Source organism: Parasteatoda tepidariorum, chromosome 6 (genome assembly GCF_043381705.1).
Source record: "Parasteatoda tepidariorum isolate YZ-2023 chromosome 6, CAS_Ptep_4.0, whole genome shotgun sequence".
Classification (NCBI taxonomy): Eukaryota; Metazoa; Arthropoda; class Arachnida; order Araneae; family Theridiidae; genus Parasteatoda; species Parasteatoda tepidariorum.
Window position 1 is genome coordinate 68890847 of NC_092209.1, and position 26006 is coordinate 68916852.

Below are 26006 nucleotides of genomic sequence, written 5' to 3' on the forward strand. Positions count from 1 at the left end.
AAAAAAAAAAAAAAAAAAAAAAAAAAAAAAAAAAAAAAAAAAAAAAAAAAAAAAAAAGGAATTGAACGCTCTAAATGAAGTTTCGGGCATGAATGCTTATTTCTTTTAACTCTAGGGCTAACACAATAGCCCGAAGAAAGGGATCCTTTTTCTCTTGCCGACCCAATCCACTCCTAAACAGTGACCCCGTACCCCTACTTTAAATAGTTATAGCTCGTTACCATAGTAACAGTAATTCCTTAAGTTTACGAGTGAGACCTTAAATTTTTTTTTTTTTTTTTTTTTTTTTAAATAATTACTGTTTTAGTTAAATATGATTTCTATTATTTTCAACAGATCTGCCACTTTATTCAGATGGAAAAAACTATTGAAGCTTTAAAAAAAAAAAAAAAAACTGTATTCATTAGAAATATTAGGCCCTGAGAATCTGCCGCTCTCCCAGGTTTTTACAGTTTACATCTTTTGATTTTTCAATATATCTTACTTTTCTGGAATTGCAGCTGGTTTCTTTAACACTGAGGGAAAATTACTCTCCATGTGATCCAATCTTTTCATAATTATTTCCACTTTTTCAAGTAAGTTCTATATGAGTGAATAAAATAGAAAATTAAAAGTTTGAAAATGTGAAAATATGTAAATTTAACAATTTAATAACAGAAAAAATAAATAACGTAATGCTTTAATTTGTTTTATAGATGTATATATTAATTTGTTTCATAAATGAATACACAATGCTTATTATAATTGTTCAAAAAAGGAACACAGAAAGAAATTTAAAAATCCCTATTAAATTATTAATATTATATTCCTATTCAGGGTTGGAGTTTTTGCCGGCAAAAAGGGGGTTTTGCCAGGACAGTGGCAAAACCCTGGTGAAAACCAGCAAAAAAGGGTAAAAACCGGCAAAAGCCAAATTATCTAAATTGCTGATTAAATATTATTACAAAATACTTGAAACAAATTCAAATCAATCATAAGGAATAATAATTTTGATACATTACATAAGAAAAATATTTTTAAAATAAGTGGAACCTGTCTAAATTGACCACCCTCGGGACCAAGTCAAATGGTCACTATATAGAGGTGGTCACTTTACGAAGACTCTTTAAAAAGGACTCTTGAAATAAAACTTGTAGAGAATGGTCACCTTACTCAGGCGTTCACTTTACCCAGGTGGTCACTTTTACAGGTTCCACTGTATATAGTGTTTCTTGCTTGGTTGATTCTCGATATTTACTACTTTTTGTTTTAGCTCAACTAATTACACCACACTTAGATAATTCTGCTGTACTCGAATACACTTACTTCGTGAAATTGATAAAGAAGACATGTCTATCCAAGCTGCAAGGTGAAGAAGTACTTTCAACCCATTTCACGATTCTGCGCTAGACAAATAAATTAAAAACTGAGTCAGTTACAGTTACAGAACATCAACAATTTAACAAGTATTCCTAAAATGCCCAATGAGTTGAAAAAGCAATCAAAGAATAACCGTGGGAAAAATATGCGGTTTGATGGGTAATTCTTAGGAAAAAATGCTTATGTTTTATTTTTATACAAAAAGAAAAAAAATGTAAAGTAAATGCTTATTTTCAGAAAGTTGAAAACTAGTTACAATGTTGATCAACAGATGCCTCTGCTAATAGGGATTAAGTAAAACATTTTTTTTATTAGACATTGAAGTTGAAATATTTACTCAAACAATAGTTAAATTTTGCTTCAGAATGTGCAGCTTGTTATCGTGTAAACTTTGTTTCATTGTCTCTCAATTAGTAGTGTCGTCTATTGAATAGTTTATGTAACTAATCATTAAACTCTTCGTTTGAAACTTGTTTTTTTTTACTAAGGATACTGCAGCAAACAGTCTCCTTCCTTCATATCAGAAATTTTTACAAATTATCATTCAGTTTTGAAACACGAGAAATATAAAAATAATGAATATTTCACGAATATGAAATATATACAATGTAACTGAGGTAAATTTATATTAATTAGGTAAATATCATTTTTAGTTTCAAGAAACCCCTAAATAATGTACTAAAAATTTATATTTAATATTTCTTCGCTTTTTTGGTACTTACATATGTTTATTTAAATTATTTATTTCTTGGGGATGTCAAGATCATTAAGATTCTACTTGTTAAACAAGGATACAAATATTAAGGTATTCATTTTAAAATAAATTAAAAAACTAAACAAATTGGAAATTATTTATTGTTCAAGATGTAACATTAATGAAATTATTCTACAGATTTTTACGATAATTTAATCAAGAATAATTATAGTTTCATTTAAATTTACAAGTTCTTTTTAATAATAGGTTAAATAATAAGGTTTAAGACGTTTTCACACAAGCCATATTAGAATGAATAAAATCAATTTCTTAAGAAAAAAAAGAAAAAAAATGAAAACTGAACACCTAAATTAACTTACGTACCTTTCAAAATGAAGCTAACGTTCAAATTTTAACGAAAAAAAGGTAGATAAGTTCAAAATAATGTTTAATAAGCTTTTTTTTTTGGATATTTATCAAAAATTGCTCCCACTAGCCACCCTCTCTGATGCGGCCAACTTTCCAAGCTTTTAGGACAAATTTCTACTAGTGGTAGCTAAGTTATTATATTATTGTAGTATAGTGGTAGCAAAGTTATATATAACACTCACTTAAAACGCCCCTTTTTTTCAGGTTTCTCGTGGAGAAGCTTTGAAAATGTTGGTGAAATTACCTAAGATTCTAAGTTTTAACTTTAAATTGTCTACTACTTTATTATTTATTTCGCAAAAAGCGTAGTTATTGGTAGTTCTGTTTACATACTTAATTCAATACAGTTTTAAAAACTGTGGTACTTCGCATTTGCGATTACAGTTACAGGATCGCCACGGGCGAATAAAAATGCGAAAAGTGATAAGTAACAAAATTCAAAATTTATTAAAAGAGATTAAATTAGCTAATTTTCATAGCATATCTTTTCAGTTCACTATTAAATGTGTCTTCGTGTACAGGGACGCCAACTGCTCCGTTTTCCGCAAAAATTTATAATAAATTGGTAGCAAATTAAATAGTAAAACATGGGTAATTAGAGAAGCCAACTTGATCCGCTTTGTCAAGTAATATTTTCTAGTTGTAACTAAATTTAAGTTACTTTTAGTTAAGTATTTTTCATTTTAAGTCATTTTTCTACTACTACATGCCAAAAATTTAAAGTATCATATGAAATGCAACTTTATAACAGTTACTTTTTTACTACCACTTTAAAAAAGCAGGCGTAATTATCCATGTTTTACTATTTAATTCGTTACCAATTTATCAAAACTTTTGCAGGAAACGGAACAGTTGTCATCGTTGAATATTTAACTTTTGCTGTACGAGTTAAATCCTAGATTGTAGTTACATTTGATATATTACTTCGAATTTTTGATCAATAGTGGGGGAAACATTTCTTCAAATGAAGAACATTCAATTGAAAATAACTAAAATTTCATTATTACTAGGATATTTTTTTTTTACAAAACTGAGAAAATTGGAATCTCTGCATGAAAGATTTTGTTTCAAATATGAATAATTAGAGATGTAAGTTATAGTGAAAGTTACATTTGAGCATTTAAAGATGTTATAAATAAACAAAAATGAATTGAGTTCCTACCACTTTTAACCTTTTTAGTCGTGCGGCACCTTGCAGTTAGTATGACCAGATACCGCTTCAGAATTATTAGCGAAAATACTTGACTCTATTAATATCTTTGGATGTTAACGAAAAAATTTGAAAAGGCGATTCCTTTTCTTCCTTATTTTTGTTTCATGAGATATACATAGAAATAAATTCAGATTCATGACTAAAATTCTGATAATAAATCAACACTTTTAAAGGTTTCAGTGGATTGTTACTACTGTCGCAACAAATGACAAATAGATAGAAAAAAGAGGAAAAGAGCTAATAATAATGCTGCACCCACCTATGCTGTTGAAATATTACAGGCCTTTAACTGCAACTGAAGGATTATTTATGGTTCATCTCCCAACATTTCCCCCTAATGACATTTTAAAAAACGAGGGGGAAGAATTGTTTTGTCAACACACACGGCTCCTCATTCATTTCAAATGAAATATCCCTGTTGAACAGTCAACAAGGGAAAAAAAATTACGTCAACAAAAATTACGTTTTTTTTAGTACGTAACTAAACAAATAGAAATAAGCAGTTAAAGAGTTGTCTTTTTTTAGACAGATTTAGTTTGAAATGATACTCTTGTCAGATAAAAAAATAGCTTGAAGTTAAAGAAAGAACATATTGAATTCTGGCTGAAATGTTGTTGTTTGAAATCCTATAATTTTGACGGAATTTTCGCAAAAATTAATTTTTGTATTTAAAATGCTAGATAAATGCCGATAAATAATGTAAATAAATTACATTTAAATAAATTAAAAGTATACAGGTAAATAAATTACGCAAAGAAATTGAATAAATTAAAAGACATGTATTTAAATGAACATGTAAATAAATTACAACTCTACAGGAATGCATTTTAATCAGATGGCAGAGAGAAATTAATTTATAATTATAACAAAATTTAATATGAAAAAGTTAATACTCACGAAAATAATTCTAAATTAAAAGAAAAAGACCCGCAGTAGAAAACAACACAAAATTACGTAGTAGTAAAATATCCAAATTTTACTGTTGATAGTTTTTGCATGGTTAAAATTTCCAGACAAGAAAAAAAAGTTGCATTTAGAATCCACCGCTTCGCTTTAATAATAGATTTTTACATCAGAAAATTACTCATGTCAATTATGTATCTCTATTGACAACATTACAAACGCCCAAGGGAACAAACTCATATGAAAGAGTCAATTGTCCACTTCGCGGACATGCACTCTGTACGAAACACCAGTTCAAGTTCAAATATGTCACTCTCTAGTCTCTACCTTACCATGTGCCATTATTTGTTGCATTTTATGTAATCTGTCTATTGTTTTTGCTTATGTTCTCAATACAGGATGAATGGGAAAAGGGCCATTATTGGCCTCAGGAACCCAGCTAGACGAAACAGAATAATATGTCACCCACCATCATCATATCTGAGTGCAGCAAATTTTATTTACGTCACTCAGGGATGAGTTAACCCTTTCGCGCCGAGTGTCACAAATACATGACAGCATAAAACCGTATCAACCAGGGTAAAAAGATAAAACTGGTAATCAAAGTAATTCTTTTTGCAGTTTTCTCTTTATTCAAATTATATAACTCATAATTTTCTGTATTATGACACGCTTTAGGTAAAACTTCTTGCTTATTCGTGTTATCATTATCCACGTTATCAAAAATAATATTTTTTTTATTCGNTAAGTCTGTCAAATTAGAAACGATTACATTTAAGTTATCGTTTTATATTTAATTACATCCTGATTTTATACGAATGCTTTTCTGAATCACCCGTCCCCAAGCGATTAAAGCCCTTAAATGGGCTGTATACTCGGATAACAAACTCGCATAGGTAAAATATGCCATATAAGTTGCCAATCCTAACTCAATTTTTTCAGAACAAAAAATTATTTGAAGATTCCTCCCTGAGACCAGTTGCACACTTTTTTACGAGTGTTGCAACACTGACCATTTGAGACAAACTCAATGGAGCGTAAATAGTGAATTTTATACTATGGCAATATTTTTATATGGCACGTACTTATGTATAAAATTCTATACCAAAATGGACAATATTAGTATAGAATAACACTGATATAGATCTGCAATTGCATACCTGCCAACTTTTAATCCCTTCCATTATTATTTTCCCCAGTGGTATTAAAATGCAATTAAAACTTCAATTTTAAGCAAACAAATACGTTGTATNGCTGCTCACTACGTGCTCTTGCGCGCCGAATCCAATCAATTAAAAATGAAAACTGTTGCAAGCGCGAAAAAAGAAATATCATCGGTTTTATTGATACATACATACGTACGTAGACTTAGACTGAGTTCTTCTTCGGAGTCCCTGTCCGCGAAGCGGACACTTCACTCCTTCATCATAATGTAGTGCCCGTAGGCGCCTGTGGTACTGTCTTTAGCAAGAGATACAAGAGAAGTAGCAGAAGCATTGGTTGGCGTTGGTTTATACCCTGAGCCTGGCTATAATACTGTAAGATATTTGATCAAAAAGTTGATAACTGATAATGAGGGGGAGAAGTTAGGTTGAATGCTAGGGGTGGATACCCCCGAGTCGGCGATCACATGAAGATCCTTTCACCTCTCTGGGGGTATCCATAAGAATAATAATGAGGGGGATTTATTATTTGTAATGCTTCGAGAGGATGCAATCTGATAGTAAGAATGAGGTAATTGGGTTGTGTTGGGTCATAATTGGCAGTAGTTCCTTATTTAAGAGTTCGACATACGTACGTATTAGCGTTTTATATAATATAGATGCTTAATTTTTGTAAGAATAGTGGTGATCAATATCATTTAAAAATTAAGATTATAAAAGTAAAAATAGTTTATAATTACTACCACTTTAAATATGAAAATAAAATCTTCGGGAAAATCCGGAAGAGTTGGCAGGTATATAACATACATCGACAACATTACAGGCGCCCATGGGCATCACCACAGATGAAAGAGTCAATTGTCCGCTTCGCGGACAGGCACTCTGTACACTACACCAGTTCAAGTTCAAGGCAGGTATATATAAAATGCATTGACACGAATCAACATGATTTGTATTGTGATAGATTTCATGAAAATTGACTATTCTTTATGATAAAAGTGAATAATGAAGAGTATGTGATTATTGAGAAAGTGTATTGTTGTTGAGAGATGTACAATAGAGTTTGACGAACTTCTAACAGGAAGTAAACTTTTATTATTCTTTTTCTCCATTATTCATTTATATGTATATGTAAAAAATACATCCTTATTTAATGATATTGCTCGAGAAATGTGCTCATAATTATTTCTCTACTTATTTTTAGACTACAAGGATGGTAAAGAACCACTACAGCTCTCCTTCAATTCATTATGAAGGGGTAAAGCGCCACTTCACTTCGGCCTCAGGCAATCCGACCAACCGACAGGACTAGAAAAATATGTCATATAAATATTTATATAACTACCAGTTTATAATTGCAATAAAAGTAAATATTAATATATATTTCATCATGTCAATAATCTAACTAAGAAAAATTCTTTATTTCGAACGATTCCCTGACAATTATTGATGTTGGTGGATATTTTAACAAACGTATCATTAAAAATGATCCGGTAACCTAAGCTAGTGAAATTACTGTAAGCGTCTTGAGCTGACCTTACGTTTTCCCCGGAAAAGAGAAAAAAAAATAAACTTGTAACATCATTCGATATTAACCTCTTGGGGACGGGTGATTCAGAAAAGCATTCGTACAAAATCAGGATGTAATTAAATAAAAAACGGTAACTTAAATGTAGTCGTTTCTAATTTGTCAGACTTACTTTGCTTTTACTTTAATTATTGTTAGTTTAATCATATATATAATCAATGTTAATTCAAAGTATAACTAAATAGTTTTATTTTGAACAAAGTAATGGTGAATTAAATAAACTAAACAATTATAACTCCGCCCACAAATAAACTGCTAAAGAATTACTTTGATTACCAGTTTTATCTTTTTGCCCTGATTGATACGGTTTTATACTGGCACGTATTTGTGACAGTCGGCGCGAAAGGGTTACAGGCACATACCTTCCCACTTTCATACCTTCATACTTCCCACTTCCATATTTCTTGCTAAATATACCACTTCATTGTTAAGTGGTTTAGAAGCTGAAATTTTCATGCATACATTCTTTCTGTGGTTGGTTACACAGAAATTAAAATATCGAAATTTGTTTTATTTTCGCTACCGATTTATTAAATTTTCAAGGAAGAAATAAAACGCAAAAGCAGCTTTAACACGTTCACGCCGGGGTACCCACCGGTGGATCACGCTAGATTGTCTCATCTTGGCAGCGCACCGGAGTAAAAACTAGTTACAATAAATTTAATTTTTTAGTTTTTTTCTGGGAATAATAAAAGTCCATAACTACCAATTGTTTTTAGCGGATGCAACTTTTATATTGAATTGCTTCTTCGCCGTGATAAATTTCCTTGCAGTGAATTGTTAATGTTAAGAATAGATTAACTTCTCCCGAATATTATCTAATATTGAAATAGTTCTTCTACCAGTATTTTCACTTTTCCCCGGCGTGAATGTGTTAAAATGGGTTTCTAAGGAGCGGAAACCTGAGTTTTAGCGATTTGATGATGGAGTATTCTTCGCAAATTATGGTCTAAGCTATAAAAAATTTAAAACGCTGTCAAAACCTAACAAATCATTATCAAGGAATGCGGGATAAAAAAAAAAACTTTAAAATCCATTTAAGGCGGATGTTAAAGCTGATTACTGAAAACGCTTTCAAGTTTCATCATGCAATCAATCTGGTTTTGTTGTTTACAACGATGCCTTGTCATGGATTTGTGAGATTTTGATTGTGTTATGTTTGATAAACGCGTTTAAATATTAATCCGCGACTATTGATGTGCATTCCTTTACTTTCAACAAGTATTCTAATAATATGATTTAAGGGTGATGAATACGGAACACTGCATGTTTGTAAATGCAATAGTAATAACACTTATTTACTTGTTCTTCTTCGTCCACTTTTCTCCTGTTGTATATTTTGGAATGGATGTGTTTGAAATTGTTCAAAGTGGCCAGTTTGCGCATAAGAGCTATCAAAGTTGTGCTTCCACATTTTGGCACTCTGTTGTAAAATACTATCTGCTTATCTAGTTGAGCTGTATCTTGGAAACAATCACACACTGAAAAACAAAATTTGTACTTTAACACTAATACATTCATACATGCTTTAGTCAATAAATTGTGCATATAGAAAAATGTAATTTAAAATAATAAATGTCCTAGTTGGAGTGACATATAAAGTACATAAATAATTTTAAATTTTCTTCATCCCTTATAAACACGATTCTTATGGGGCAACTGTGAACATGGGCTAGAGTAGACAAATGAAATATTATTGTTAAACACTCAATAATTCCCTGTACATTTTTGTAGAATGGCAAAACTATGTTTCACTTTCATGAGTAACAAGACAAAATAATAGACTGTTAAATGTCAAAATAGAAAACAAGGTTGGTAAGACAGAATGGCAAAACTGTGTTTGATTTTCATAAGTAATAAGACAAAATAATAGACTGTTAAATGTCAAAATAGAAAACAAGGTTGTTATGGCAGAATGGCAAAACTGTGTTTCACTTTCATAAGTAATAAGACAAAACAATAGACCGTTAAATGTCAAAACAGAAAACAAGGTTGGTATGGCAGAATGGCAAAACTGTGTTTGATTTTCATAAGTAACAAGAATAATGAAGATTGTTACATGACAAATTCGAAAACGAGTTTTTATGGTAGAATGGAAAAGCTGAGTAACACTTCCATTAATAACAAGGAGAAAACAATAGATTCTTAAATAACAAACGAGAAGACAAGGTTCTTATGGTGTCAAAGTAACTTCTTAAGTTTTATTTTAATTGCAACTTTAGACTATTTTTATTCATCGTTTTAAACACAAGAAGATATTATGCCATGAATGAATATATTTACTTCACATTTTAATACTCACATTTGATTTCATAGTATTCTGAAAATTACGTCATTTCACGCTTGTTTCTTAAAACTTTATTTTCATTTTAGAAATGAACCTTCTAATGTTTAGCACATTTTGAGAAATACTTTAAAAAAATGCTTTTTAATCGTATAAAATGTTTAATTTTTGAAAAAGTTGCATACTTTTTTTAAAAGTGGCCACTGTTAAGAATGTTATACCTTACCTGTAGCAAAGGTTTTCAATTGTGCCCTACGCTGATAGGGCCTTACCTTCCAATTTGTACTCTTTTCAAAAAGTTTTTTTTTCCTAGTCGTAGGAATTCTATTTTAATTGAAATAATAATTTGGTCTCGCATTGAAATTTAGAAAACACTCAAGCATAATTTAAAAGAGTCAACCGGCCTACAATATAAATGTTTCAAATATTTAAATTTAGAGGAAGTCAAAATTATTTTAAACCACATTTATTCAATAAGAATAAAGTTTGAATGTATAAATTTTGCTGCCACTTTAAGTGTAAAAATAATCTTCAATATGAAATAGATTGGCAGGTGTGACGTAGAGAAAAAACTGCTAAAAAAAGTAAATAATATTAGCTTAATAGATTTTTGCTATTTATTAGCAACCTCTTATTACAATTTCTGGTGAGTGTGCCCTATTCGAAACGAAGAAATCGAAGAGTTTCTTTCAACAGCCTGTTAACAACACTGTGTTAATCATGCAAGTTTTTAGACATTTTCAATCCAAGAACGTAAACGTTGGCATCTTGATTACTGAACTTTCGAAAAATAATACGATACCGTTAAAGATTTATTAGAATATTTAATATTCAAGTTATGGACAAAATCATCCCCATAAATTATTCCCGTCTAACATTTTATTCCAAGTATGGGGAAAGGGGAAAACGAAAAAGAAAACAAAAAAAAATCATGATAAGCCTATAAAATAAAATTCATGGCCTCAGGTTGGTCAGGTAACCAATTTTTCTTTTCCATGATGAGCCTTCAAGAATGATGTATGGAAATTGTTGATTGGCAACCAGCAAGCTATTTTTTTTGTCCTTATCTGATAAAGAGTGGCTCTAAAAATGTTCTAAGAGAATTTAAATTGATTTAAAACAGGCCCAGATTTAATCGTCCGCTTATCTTACCGAGAAATAAAAAACAAGTAAATAGTAACATCCTGTGTGGGAGTGCCGCCATATTTGAAAAAAAGATTAACCTCGAACAAATAAATGTAACGAACTCAGCAAATAAAATTTAAGTAAAAGAATACAAAGGTTTCAATGAAATCGTGTTTAACTCCCATTAGAATTAATAGTTGAATTTTTTTTTTCACTTAAAAAATATCCAACTGTAAATGTGTCTTGATGATTTCATATTTGAGATTTATTGTAAAATATTCATTATAATACTCAATAATTTTAATAGCTTCATTGTAGGGTGTATTACAAAAATTTTTTTTCGAGTATCAAAATTTAAAGTTGATAAAATGTAGTCACAATGGTTACATAGTTACTAAAAATCTTCGAGTAAAATTGAAAAATACTTCGGTTTGTCACAATATCACTTTAGTCTCACAGTTACCAAAATTTCTTTAGTCAAATTGAAAAGTCCCCATTTAAGTCTCTCGGAATTTATATCGAATCCTTATTTATGAAATCCTTAATTTCCACATTTTTCACTTTTTCACCCATTAAGTTAGGTAATTATATAGATTTCTAGTTAGATTTTTTATAAAATTTTTTATACTTCCTAAATGTTAACCTACGAATAATTGTGAGTACTGAATTTTCTTATTTATTCAGAAATACGTAATACTTTTGAATAATTTATTTTTGTTTCACTGAAATGTCTTCTATAAAACATAGTCTTTGAACTTTAAATGAAAAGTTACGAAATATTTCTAAGATTTTGAAAAATTTAAAACTTGGGGAATGTTTTGAATAAGCTTACAAATTTTTAATTTAAAATTCTGCGTCTAAGAAGAATAAATAGGAAAAAGTTCCAGTGAATAAAATGAAGCAAAAATAAATTATTTAAAAACATTTCATTGTAATCGAATAAATAAGTAAAATCCATACATATAATTCTCCGTACATTAACATTGAGTAAGAGAAAACATTTTCTTCTGTTAAAGGTACTCAAAACGCCGATCCTTGTATATTTCAATAATATGAATAGGACAATTACAAAAAGAGAGATGTCTTATTGCCTGTCGTTCTTTTTAAATGTGCATAATAAATAAATTAACCGACCTGCCCTTAATAGGGTAAAATTTTTTAAATTCACAATTTAAGAAAGATTAAGTTTCACAACATAATAGGTAATGATACTAACAAATTACAACAAATAGGCAATGATACAAACAAATAAGTTGCACAATAATTCACCACTAAAAGTGGGTTGGCGGCTACTACAAAATTAAATCCGTAGTAAAAAAAACCATGGAAAAGTAAAATCATGCAAGGGGATAAAACACCAGTATTAGGCAACCAAGTATAAAAGATGATTTTGAAAATGAGAAAAAAAAGAGTTAAAAGGTGTTAAGATAGATAAATCTAAGCTACGAGAACAATAAAATCAAGTAAATTGTAAATTCAAAAGGGCTTGTAAAATCAGAAGAAGTTAAAATCAAAAGGGTTTATAAAATCTAAAATAGTTAAAATCAATTAGATAATTAGTTAAAAATAAGAGAAGTCAAAATAAAAACAATTAAAATAAAAAAAAGGATGCTAAGAACAAGAAAATTGGTTAAAATTCAAAGCTAAAACAGCCTAAAAAGTACAAAAGTGAGTTAAAACAATCATGACTTCGAAACAAAAATTGAACAGAACATTAAAATTGTGTATGACTTTTTTCTTACCGTTACCATAACCTCCAACGATTACGGAATTTCCATAGTTTTAGAAAATGTTTATCCTGGTGGTGGCAAAGGTAATGTGTGCAGTGTACTATTATTCAAAAAAATTAGAATTCAGAAAACTTTATACACCATTTTATTTAAATAATTTTTAAAAAATATGTATATAAAAGATGATGATGAACTTAATATTGCATTTGTGCTCTATTAAAACTGTAATACAAACTCTGCTTGTTAATTTTTGCTTCTGTATACTGTCGCTGGAAAATTTGCTACGTTGAATCTAAATTTTGAATAATATTTTTGCTTAGAAAACTCTGGCCGGAATTGTTATCTTCCGCTGCTACGGACGTTTTCCAATTATGGACTTGTTCGCGTGCCTTTGAATTTTCACTTTTATTTTTCTAAAATATTTTAATTTCATGTTTATTGTTATTGTCTAGTTATTGTCGAGAGTTTCATTAAAACAGGCTCCGAAATGCTGTTTTATCGTAATTTAATGAATAGGTGAGCTTGTCCAGTTTGTCGCAAATCATTAAATTAAGATAAAAAAGTTAATGCTGTATCTATTTGAAAGCAGTTTGTAACAATAATTAATAAAAAACAAAAAAATAAGATAATTTAGAAAAATAAAATTATTGTTCAAAGGCACACGATGTAACAGTCATAATAGGAAAAAGCCCTTAGCGGCATACCATAACGTTTCCGGTCGTGGTTTCCTAGGTAATTCTTAATCCTTATGATATGCCGCAAGATTTACTGGACACCCTGTATATATCTATAAACTTGGCTCATTCTGGGAAGTCTAATTTTTCCTTTAATTTTTTTCTTGGTAATTATGTGAGTGGTGCGGCAACTTTTTATGGACTTAAAATTTTGAATAGCGAAAAAAAGTTTTACTAAGCGATGTACCCTATTCCATAATTAATTGCTAACAATAATTTAAAGAAAAAAAAACGAAGTACCGTTTCCTGAAAGGATTTTAGACACTAATGAAATGAATGACAATGAATATCAATTTTTAGAAAGTTATAAATTATTATCCTCATTCTAATGAAATACTTGGAAAAAGAAAATAAAAATTCAGTTTTCAGTCGCAAAAAAGTGAAGACGATGCTTTCAACTTCTGAAACTAATTATCCTAAACAATACCTCTTTATGCATCAATCATTTCCTACAATGCAAGCCATCTTATCAAAATAATCTGACAAAACCCAAACAGACGGATTAAATAAGGTTCTGATAAAGTCTTGTTTGAACTGTCCGCTATTTTTTTCCAGATTTCTAAGTACCCAGATAAACAGTAAAAGAAGTAGTATACATTGTTCATTACTAAGTTTTTCAAGTAAATAATTTATCAAATTTTTTTAATTATTTTTTATATGTAAACAGTGAATATATTTCTATACTAGTCTAGTGGTCTCCTTTTTATCATAAATACATACCTGCCAACTTTTGAAGGTATGTATTTTTACATGTATGTGTATAAAAAGTTCAAAAATATATATTAAGAATCCTGAAAATGGTGCGGTGAATGTACGAAATAGTTTCAAGATTTTCTAAATTATTTTAATATTCTTATTTCACTTTTTTACTACCACTGTAAAAAAAATTCTTTAGCGAAACTCGTAAACATTGGCAGCTATGCAGGATACCTGAGCTAATTAGGATACCTGGCAACTTTGAATATTTCCAAAAGAAGTAGTGAAAAGAAAATAGAATTACAATTATGGACAGAAATATATTCAATATAGTGTAAAAGCTAAAACACACAATAGAAAGATTAGCATATATTTATTTAGATGTAGTGATGGTCAAACTCATTTTAAATTAAATTAATTCAGTTAATAATTAGAAAATATATATTTTACTATTACTTAAATATAAAAAAAAATTGTACACAAAATGTGTAATAGTACAGTTATGTAGTAGTAATTCATGGTCGACGCGTATACAGTTATAGTCTCGGACTACTACAGGATTTTCCTGAAAATATTTTTCCTTGTAGAAGCAAAGGTATTTCATTTTAAAATTTTAATAAACAAAATTTAAAATAATTTTTACCACTTTTTTTATTAATTATTAAAAAACATATATAAATTTTCCGTCGGTAGTGCACCGGGACGACCGGGTCATCGTTTAAACCGAGGTATACTAAATGTAACTAATGTAAATATATGTAAATTTAATGTAATTATACTGTTTCTTAATTTCTAATTATTATATTGTATATATATTATTAATCCATCAGATATGTACATAACCTTGTGCATTATAACTCTCTTTATCTTTAATCCTACCTTGACTCAGGGGACCTCCCCCGTACTCCATTCTCTCCTCACCAAAGTCTTAGTCGCCCAAGGGCACACATTATGAGATGAAAAAGTCAGATGCCCGCTTCGCGNGTGAAAGTCGTAAACATTGGTAGCTATGCAGGATACCTGGCAACTTTGAATATTTTCAAAAAAGTAGTGAAAATAAAATTGAATTACAATTATGGACAGTAATATATTCAATGTATTGTAAAAGCTAAAACACACAATAGAAAGATTAGCATATATTTATTTACATGTAGTGATGGTCAAACTCATTTTAAATTAAATTAATTCAGTTAATAAGTAGAAAATATATATTTTACTATTACTTAAATATAAAAATAAAATTGTACACAAAATGTGCAATAGTACAGTTATGTAATAGTAATTCATGGTCGACACGTATACAGTTATAGTCTCAGACTACTACAGGATTTTCTTGAAAATATTTTTTCTTGTAGAAGCAAAGGTATTTCGTTTTAAAACTTTAATAAACTAAAGTTAAAATAATTTTTACCACTTTTCTTATTAATTATTAAAAAAGATATATAAAATTTCTGCATATTAATTTTATTAGGTACAAAAACAATTTTCTTCAAAACTTTACCATTGTAGTGAATGTATCGAGTTAACCTCAAATTTGGAGGATATGTGTGCAGTGACTGAAAGAAACTTTAATTATTGTGAGAGAAAATAATAGACATCTGAATTTTATCGATTACATCGAAAAAATATATCTTACAAAAATACTTCCGCGGGTTCAATACTCGCCTAAACCCTTGATGTATTTTTATAATGTCCATCTGAGATTTGTGCTAGCTATTCAACAAGGTCTTTGGTAATAAGCAGTGTGCAAAGAAAACTATAGATAAATAAAAAAATAAATGGCCCACCCTAAATAATCCTTGACATAATGATCAGATCTTCACGTTCTAGGATTCAATGTTTTGAGAGGTTGCCCTCGAATACACTAATTAATTAGTGCAGACGTTTTTGTGTCTGATTTCGTAACTTAAAATATCGTCTGCACTAATTAATTAGCATATTTGAGGCCAACCCCTCGAGCCATTAAGATTGAATTCTAGAACCTGAAAATACGATCATTTGATCCAAAGTTATTCTGAATGGTCTGTTTTTTATTTTTTAGCACTGTACATTGCGCAAAAAAATTAATGGATCGGTCGTAATAATTTTTGATCTAATGCTCGGATCTTTGCGTACTCAAACTCATTCCTAATGGTTCGATGGGTTGGCCTCAAATATGCTAATTAATTAAGTTCAGACGATATTTTAAGTCATGAAATTAATTAACGTATTCGAGGTCAACCGCTAAAACCATTAAACGTGAAGATCTGATTATTATATCAGGGATTATTTTGGGTGAGCCATTCATCTTATTTATTTTTATTTATGAATTTATTTATTTATTTTATTTTATTTTTTGCTCGCTGTACATTACATAAGTCCTTGTGAAGTTGTATTTTGTTCTATAAATGATAAGTTATATTTTGCAATCTTTAGATAAATGAATTTTATAATTGTGAGTAAAACAATTTCAATTCGTTTAAAAAGTTCTCGAGATCTGGGAAAATTCGCAAAAGATGAAACTAACATTAAGGGGTCCAAACTTTAAATCGCTCTCTTAAACAAACTACTGACACCATATTTCCCAGATTGCGGCTGCCCCCTACATTTCGGAGTTCAGAAATTCGAATCCATCTAGAAAAAAAGCATGTTTATTCAGATGAAGTACGTTTTAGTCTCTGATTTCATAACTTAAAGAATCATTTGCACTAATTAATTATCACATTTGAGGTCATTCTTTCGAACTTTCAAGATAGATTTCCAGAACGGAAAGATCCGAAGTTATTTAGGGAGATTCGCTTTTTTTTTTTTTTTTTTTTTTTTTTTTTTTTTTTTTTTTTTTTTTTTTTTTTNTTTTTTTTTTTTTTTTTTGCACTATCACACAAGCCTGCATGAAGAACAACAAATAAAAAAATTTTGTAGTTCCTAATCGTAAATGTTTACTAAATCTAATCATGCACGCGTTTTGTGTAAAATTTTATTTTTATATTTAAATTGGTAGCATGTTGTATGCTTTCTATATATTCCTTGTATTTATAAACTTTATTTATAATAATTTTGACCACCACTATTTGTTTAAAAAAAAATTTATTAAATAAATTAATATGCAAATCAGTATACTGTGTATGTGATATGTGGTAATATGTACATAAATTAATATGTGAGAAGTTATTTGCTTAACACGTTCACGCCGGGGTGTCTCATCTCGGCAGCGCATCGGAGTAAATACTGGTAACAATAAATTTCATTTTTTGGTTTTTTTCCGGGAATAATAAAAATCCATAACTACCAATTGTTTTTAACGGATGAAATTTTCATATTGAATTGTTTCTTCGCCGTGATAAATTTCCTTACAGTTAATTGTTGTTGTTGAGAATAGATTAACTCCTCCCGAATATTATCTAATATTGAAATAGTTCTTCTACCAGTATTTTCTCTTTTCCCATACCAGTATTTTCACAGCGTGAACGTGTTAAACTTCTTAAAAATAAAACGTATGTTTCTACCTAAAACTGTAATTCATTTTACTACTACTGAGAAAAATCACCTTCAAATGCATTAAATGTTTGCATTGGTTACTAACAATAAATAAATGCATTTACGTTTTGCACAAGCGCAAGATTTGACTTTTCGTCCTTTAAAAAAAAATTAGTTTTGATTTAATTTCACACTTAAAGGAGTGTTCTCACGGCTGCTTTAAACCCACTTCCTCTTTTATTCTTCAGACTTTTTCCGTGTGGGTGGAAATAGTATCATACACCATTTAATGAGATAAAAATTGTTTTTATCACACATTACATTAGAAGTCGGCTCTTATGAATCCTTGAGTTGTTTGAGAACCAAGGAAAAATTAATTACATTAAAAATTCTATTTGAAGGTTCACTTAAAAGCATGTAATGGATACAGTGCAATAGGAAACTTCAATATAACGCTAATACTCTTAATATGTTTCTTTTAAAAGGTTATTTAGCCATTCGTTTCATACCATTTAAGCCCAATATCATTACAAACACGACTTTTTTCAACTATTTTCTAATCATTTGAGTTGAACTTATCTGTGTCTAGGGTCTATGGCAGAGATACCTACTTGCTCCGTTTTGTAAAAACATATTTTATAGTGGTAACGAAGTTTAATTAATATTTAGTTTTGTATTTTTCATTTTTAATAATTTTTTTTACCACTACACCAACAGAAATTTAAAGTATCATATCAAATGCAATTTTATTGCATATATCTCGTGGTGACACTTTTAAAGAGTAAGCGTAATTATCTGTACTTAATAAGTTTTACTATTTAATTCGAAACCAATTTATTAAAATTTACGCCCAATATCATTACAAACACGACTTTTTTCAACTATTTTTTAATCATTTCAGTTGAACTTATCTGTGTCTAGGGTCTATCAGAGATGCCTACTTGCTCCGTTTTGTAAAAACATATTTTATAGTGGTAACGAAGTTTAATTAACATTTAGTTTTGTATTTTTCATTTTTAATAATTTTTTTTCACCACTACACCAACAGAAATGTAAAGTATCATATCAAATGTAATTTTATTGCATATATCTCGTGGTGACACTTTTAAAGAGTAAGCGTAATTATCTGTATTTAATAAGTTTTACTATTTAATTCGAAACCAGTTTATTAAAACTTTTGCAAAAAACCGAACAGTTGCATCCTAGCAATGTTTTTTTTTTTTTTTTTTTTTTTTTCACAAAAGGAGAAAAAAAAGCTGTAGCATGTGTATCTCCAACGCCTTCTATAACTGAAAGCCTCCACACGGTTTTTTATAAGTAGTCCGATCAGACCACTATGAAGGATATCCACTTTCCGAACGAGTCTTTTATTACAAAATCTAGTTAAAATAAGAAAGTGGTAGCAAATATATGACTAAAATATGTTTTATTTATGAATATTATTGGTTTGCCTTATTCACTTGTCAACCACTACAGATTCAATTCTCAAATATATAAGATGAATTACTTTTCATTTACTTTTATAAAAGGTTTTGGGTTCATGCGCACAACTGGTTTACTTTTTAAATAGTCTGCGCGGACTACTTATAAAAGACCGTGTGGAGGCTTTTTGATGTAGGAGGCGTTGGTGTTACTCGTCACGCAGGTGCCGACTTGCTCACGACAGCGGATAAATATTTTCGAGTGGTAGTCTTTTAATGTATGTTTCTTGGTTTAGTAAAGCGGATTTAAAGATATTTATTTATCATTATTTCAAAACAATTCAAAGGCTTATGTGATACATCACTTTGTTACAGTAAGAAACGCAGTCATCACCTTCTTCACCAGATAGCCTCCACACGGTTTTTTATAAGTAGTGTGCTCAAACTATTCAAAAAGTTAACCAGTTGCACGCTTACCCAAATTCTTTTTTAAAAGCAATTGGAAAAAAATTATCATATATATTTGAGAATTGAATTTCTGGTGAGCAAGTAAATAAGACAACCAATCATATTCATAAATAAAAAAAAATTTAAGAGATATATTTGCTACCACTTTCTTAATTTTACTAGATTTTGTATTAAATGCCTCTTTTGTACAATGTTTACCTTCATTGTGGTTTGATCAAACTACCGATAAGAAGCCGTGTGAAGGCTTTCCAGAAGTTGAGGACAGTCTCCATGCGCTTGCTTATATTAGCATTACTACTATTATATCTAATGCTTGTGCAGTCCATGCAATAGACTAAGCTTAGCTAACAAAGATAAAGTTACAGTTAAAATAACCAAAAAATAATAATTTCCAAATTATTAAAACAATTAAATGAAATTAAAAAATTCCTCTGCAGAAAAATATTAAAACAAGCCGAACTCCCGAATCAAAAAAAGTTTTGAATATGAATGATTTTTTTTTTTTCTTTTTGCAAACTACTTTTTTTGGATTCTATATTTATAGAACAAATATAATTCCCATAATCTAACATATTTTTTTTAGCAGCTATTATACAGTTATTTATAAATAAATAAAAAAGTACCAAAATATATTTTCGCTTGTAGTTAGAGCATCAGAAAAAAATTATTATAGGGGTACCGGTGTCCCATCTGTGTCAAATGGTTAATACATTACACATGATTCATTTCACATGTTTAGTATATTTTTCCAAAGTAGCGTTAAAGTTTGCAGAGTTATCTATAACAGTCACACGAAGAAATCAATCAAATTTTGTTTATTCAAATGCGACATTTGTTAGTCTTAAAATTGAAATAACATGTCGAAGAACAAAGATTCAATTGTCAATCGAACCAAATTAATCCCACGAAAATCCATTAAAGTTCTGAAAACTACTTCCAGAATAAAACCAAAATAATTGCCAACATTTGAGGAAAGCAGTTAAAGTGATTTATTTTTTACTTCATTCTTTGTCTCATGTATTTATTCATGTCGATTTTTATCTCCTTCAACATTAAGCAACTGAAACCAATTTCGAAGATAATAAGAAGTTTAAAGTCACTCCTTACTACGCATGGAGGAAGGACTGAAGGAGGAAAAAAAAAATCCTCCTGAATGATTGATGAAGACAGGGATAAAGGGAGGAATACAAGAAAGAAGGGTGTCACTCACGTGGGTCACCAGAAGATTCGAAATGACCGGATGTCAAACCATTGACTGGAACTTTGACGACAGAGTAGAATCCGTAGAATAGGAAACCAGTGATGAAAGCGAGAATGATGCATCTGTAAATTAAAAATTAAATAAATATTAGTTTTTGTTTTTCTAATTTGTGTGAGGCAACAGAGAACGGCGTCTGTTCTTAATTGTGATGAATGACGACTGAGCAACGGTAAATTAGAATATGTGACATGTATTTTTTTCACGAATTTGTGAAAGTTTTCCTTTATGTTGATCTTTATTTCATGGCTCATTAAGAGTCTAGACTTATGTTACATTCAACTGAGGAAGTCTTTCGGCAAAAAATATATTTTTGAAACTTCTTTCTATCATTTAATCATTTACGAAAAATTTACTTAGGAATCGGATTACAAAAATTTTCTATATTAACATGATGAACTAAGAAAAAAAAATTTTAGTTTATTGAAGTTATACTTCTTATGCGACTTCCAACAAGGTTGCGTTAAACGTTTAACGCTAAATTTTTATTGGCCGGGAAATCACGTGGTAGGATCGAGTTTTCCCTCATTCATTTCCATAATGTTTTGGTTCTCACTAGCATAAAAATAATAAAAGTATTGTTTTTCTATAAATATTTTTTTAGTTTGTTTTGATACACATATAATTTAATAGGGTAGTATTTTTTATTTTCAAATTTAGTGGATAACAATTGTAAAAAATGAGTGAAAACAATCCCACGGACAATGCGACGGATTTAAGGTTATGTCAAGGTACGTCTCTTGTGAATATCAATTGATTGTTAGGTTTTCTCTTCTGAAATTACATTATGACGCATTCACATACATTATTAATACAAATACATTTTCCAGGGCGAGACTATGAGGCAACCACAAGCACTTCCACTGGTTCAAGAGGTCCACGTGGGAAAAATGCACAATATTACCGTGATTACAGAGCACGGAAGCGAGCGGAGCAGGAAAAAGAATCGTTGAATAGAACTAGTGATCCTTCCACGACTGTTGATTCTTCTACAACTAACGTCGCAGGTAGCGAAGTTTAACTTCTTCCGCGCGGAGGGACTCTACGCACTATTTTTTTTTAATCACATATTTTGTCCTTTACTTTAATTCAACCAATATTTCTAATAAGGATTTTTTTTTTTTAAAAAAAAGGAAAAGAAAACTATTAAGGTATCTGACTAGTGTAAAAACATGATTTTGGGCAAAATTTTCGAAATTGAGTTTATTATGAATTTAGAATCCTTGTATGTTTAACTTTTTAAAAATATTTTACTTTTATTTGTACTTGAATTATTTACAAAGTTTGTACATAGTATAGTACAAAGTTAGTACATAGTACAGTACAAAATTAGTACATAGTACTTTACAAGGTTAGTACAAAGTTAGTGCATAGTACAGTACAAAGTTAGTACATAGTACAATACAAAGTTAGTACATAGTACAGTTACTACAACAGTAAATAAGACTGTAGACTAATTATTTTAAGTCTTTAAATGCGTTTATCACAAAATCAGAATTTTACGCATTTTACTCTTTCTTAACGCGTTGAGCGCCGCGTCAGCCACCGGTGGCCGACACTGGACTTTCCATTTAGTCCACGTCAACCACCGGTGGCTGACACTGAAATTACATTTAGGCCGCGTTAACCGCCGGTGGCTGACACTGAAATTACAGTAGGCTGCGTCTGCAACAGCTTGCTGACACTGACCTTTCACATAGGCCGCGAAAAACAGCTGGCTGACAGCGTATAACATGATATAGAACTATAAAATTTACACTCTTTTATGGAATTGCAGAAAATTTATTCAAAACTTACTTAATTATTATGATTTTTGGTTTAATAATTCAAATTAGTAGATTTTTATCCACCACTATTTTTAAACAATTCGTAGGCTTATATAATTCACCACTTTCATATGAACATTTTTAAAAAAATACTAAAATCTGTCTAATATTTGTAAATTTAGTTTGTAGTTATGTAAAATTAGCGTAGCGTTCAAATTATTAAACACGATTTCTCAAGTTGTATTTAAAATAATTGTCTAAGATTTTTCATGAATGTTTATGATTATAGTGCACATGTTTTGAGCTACACACTAAGAGAAACAAGAAGTAGAATTTTATTTTTTATACATATTGGTTTGCAATGACAATTGAAAATTTTTTTAATTTTTTTTCAAATGCAATGATTTCTAACTCAGTAGTACTTGCACTTGTTTTTAGATAATAGTTCGAAACATAAATTATAGCCTTCTAAATAAAATCTTCAAGGGATTTTCTGTTTTAGGCGATAGATATTTTTTTAAAGGGGTTTAGTGTATAAGCAAAAAAAGCTTTATTTTTAACTAAAAATGGCAATTAAAATAATAATATAAATATATTTTTTTTTTGCGAGTCATATAAGTTTTTACACATAATAAAACAAATACGGTAATTTTTTAAAATTTTATATTAATATTTTTAAAAAAAAGTTGCTGAAACTAGTCGGATATCTTAAACACATTTAAAGTTCACTTTGAATGTTTAAAATGTCACTTCTTCCCAGTAAATCTATCCTAGCGCCCTTTTAAAAAAGATGGCACTTTTTTACAAAATGTTTTACTTTTGTTTAATTATTACCATTTATTTTTCAGAAACAAGATAATTCTTTATCACAGGAGTTCTCAATTTTTTCTTATTATGAATCCTCAAAGGAACGTCCTTCTTTAACCCCCGAATAACTTAACATAACTCTTTAGCAATTGAAAAAATTTTTACTTAAGAAATCCTGTTAATCATCATCAAAATATTTAATATGAGAAATTTAATGAATTTTGACCAGTATAAACTAAATGTTATGTCAGGCAGTTTACTTTACAGGTCTGGAGCGGCATCTATAGCCTATTTCTTAATTTTTTTTGGCAGTATGCTTGTAAATTGTAATAGTGCGTTTATGTTTGGATGTAGGAATTGCATTTTATTAAGATAGCACTAAGTTATTTATAAATCTGGGAAAATATAGTTTTAAAAAAAAAAAAAAATGATTTACAGAGGTTAAAAATCTATTAAATTATCAATGACTATTTCGGGGGCGGAATATCCTGATTGGTAGGGTGCATTCGTGAGAACGTGAGTTCGAATCCAGCCGACTGAAGATTCCCTGTGTCGTAAATGGTGACTGATGCTCGTTAAATCTTTCGGGTCACAATATCCTCCATGTTCCCACAGTAAATTATATCTCTGGGGTTACTGGAGTGCATATTAATAGTTCTTTGGTTCAGGTAAAAATTACGATGTGTGAATGAATGAATGGATCCGCCCTGTAAACGGGAGTGACGTATGGGTGTGACGGAAGTCGAATTTCTGGTCATAGAAAACAAGAACTCGCCACTCGAAAACAAGAACTATCGCACCCTTAGTGCGTTAATGGCCTGATGATTTTTTCAGTTTCATTTTCTCATTTTCCGGATTGCTTCACCTCAACAACTTATTTGTTTCGTTCGACTAAATAATAATACAATTATGTATCATTTAAAATTATTATTATTCTAATTACAAATTTTTTCAAATGACTGTAAAAAAATTTTTTTTCTTCTGAAATTTCACTAAATTATCGAAATAGTTTGCTTTCCATTTATTTATCATTATCAGTAATAGACCGCCTATGAGTTTCGATGTTAAGATCTAATTATTTCACCGACATAGTATTAACTTAAACTTTTTCGACCAGTTCAGTGAGCTGCAATTTATAAAAATTAAAAGGAATAAACTATTATTTTTTCTATAGTCTCAAATTGAAATTTTTAATTTTAAAAATCTCTGGAAAACGAACCGCTTTCTTTTTCCAATTAACTCGGTTTATTTACCTTCTTAAAGTACAGAGGTTGGACAAACATATAGAAATGCTACTATACTATCTCTATGCAAACAACCTTTCTTTTATGCAGTGGAAGATTTTACATGGTAAACACAAACTCTTTTTACACAATTTGAAAGATCGGGCTTGTACTTTTCCTGAGAGGACGACCTTTTCATATATGCAAAATTTGAATCAATCAAAACGAGACTTGGAAATAAAAATCCTTTCTCTTTTTTTCAATATCACAATAAGCAAAAAAGTATTTTAATATTAACTTACAATCCTGTAGATTTCGGAATTGCCGGAATCAAAATTTAAAAAAAAATTATAAACTACCTCTACTTATTTTGGTCAATTCGAATTGTGCATGATTAAACAGGACACCATTTCTAAAAGCTTCCAGCATGATCTTTCAAATTGTGCGAACAGTTTTGGCATATAAAATGTCCCAAAACAAGCGCTGATAAAAGAAAAATTATTTACATAGAGTTACTATAAAAGTTTTTTCCAATTTTTGGCCATCCCCTGTATTTATGGTTAATTGAATTTAAGATTTCAATTATCGAAAGAAGGAAGAAAGAACAATGCGTCTCACTGTTTTCAAAACAAAAATTAGAATGAAACAAAGAAAGTGTTGCCAGATACATAAAATATAATAACACACAATAAACAAAATTGCCACTCAATACGTAATGTTAATTGAATTCTTGATTTCCAGCACGGTCGATCCGAATTTTGCATGGATGAAAATGAAGTCATTTCTACAAACTGCAAGCATGATCTTGTGCCAGTAGTTTTGTCACCTAAAATTTTTCTAAACATCTGCTTCGAAACGAATATTCTTTATGCAGAGTAAGTATAGAATTGTTTCCATAATTTTGTTCTCGATTCTTGTAAATATTTATGTATTCTGTATCAGTAGCTGTTTTTTTAGATATTAGTGTAAGATAAAATGCAAAAATACTTATGTTTTATTTAAGCTGGTTGGAAAACCCCCGAATTCCTTGTTTTTCTGCCAAATACCGCATTCGCTTCCTGAAGATTGCCATTTGGAAACGCTCCAAAGTGTTTGGAACAAAATATATTACAGCTGTAACTTATTACTCACGAGGGCTACCCTGTCTTTAAGTGTCGCCTGTCTCATTTCTTAATCCTACCGCAAAAAGTAGATTTTTTTTCCTGACTTAAAGTTCTTTAAACCTAGCACTTTTCATCAAATGGATATAAAGTATAAAGTCGTAAGAATTCATAATAATAACAAAATTATTAAAATTAAAGTAACTGAAAAATTTAAAGTAAAAGAAAACTTTTAAATGACAGAAAAAATTAATTGTAATTGATTAACTGGATTGTTCCTTGCATTTTTTTTTTCTTTTTTTTTTTTGCAGGTAGGGTTTCGATTTTCAAAAAAGAAAAAAAGAGGTAGCACACAATCCAACAAGGAATAGGATATACTTTGAGCTCTAAGTAGACTAAAGCAGAAACCAACGCGAATAAAGTACTGGTGAAAGTACATACAAGTTTTAGTTCTATAAACATGATTTAAAATTAAAGCAAAAAACAAGGCGAATAAAGAACTGGTGAAAGTACATACAAGTTTTTGTTTTATAAACATGATTTAAAATTAAAGCGAAAAAGAACGCGAGTAAAGCATTGGTGAAAGTAC

General features: G+C 29.7%; 1 protein-coding gene across 2 annotated transcripts in view; it reads right to left on the bottom strand.

Moving 5' to 3' along the window:
* The window catches only part of LOC107437843 (heparan sulfate 2-O-sulfotransferase pipe), an 83248-nt gene that overhangs the window by 16809 nt on the left and 40433 nt on the right, over positions 1 to 26006 (bottom strand). For both annotated transcript variants that reach the window (XM_043052722.2, XM_043052723.2), the window contains exons 3-5: positions 20474 to 20586; positions 8652 to 8830; positions 1306 to 1385 (exon numbers count right to left, since the gene is read on the bottom strand). In XM_043052722.2, the coding sequence (XP_042908656.1) occupies positions 1306 to 1385; positions 8652 to 8830; positions 20474 to 20586 (372 nt within the window). The remainder of the gene's footprint in view (positions 1 to 1305; positions 1386 to 8651; positions 8831 to 20473; positions 20587 to 26006) is intronic.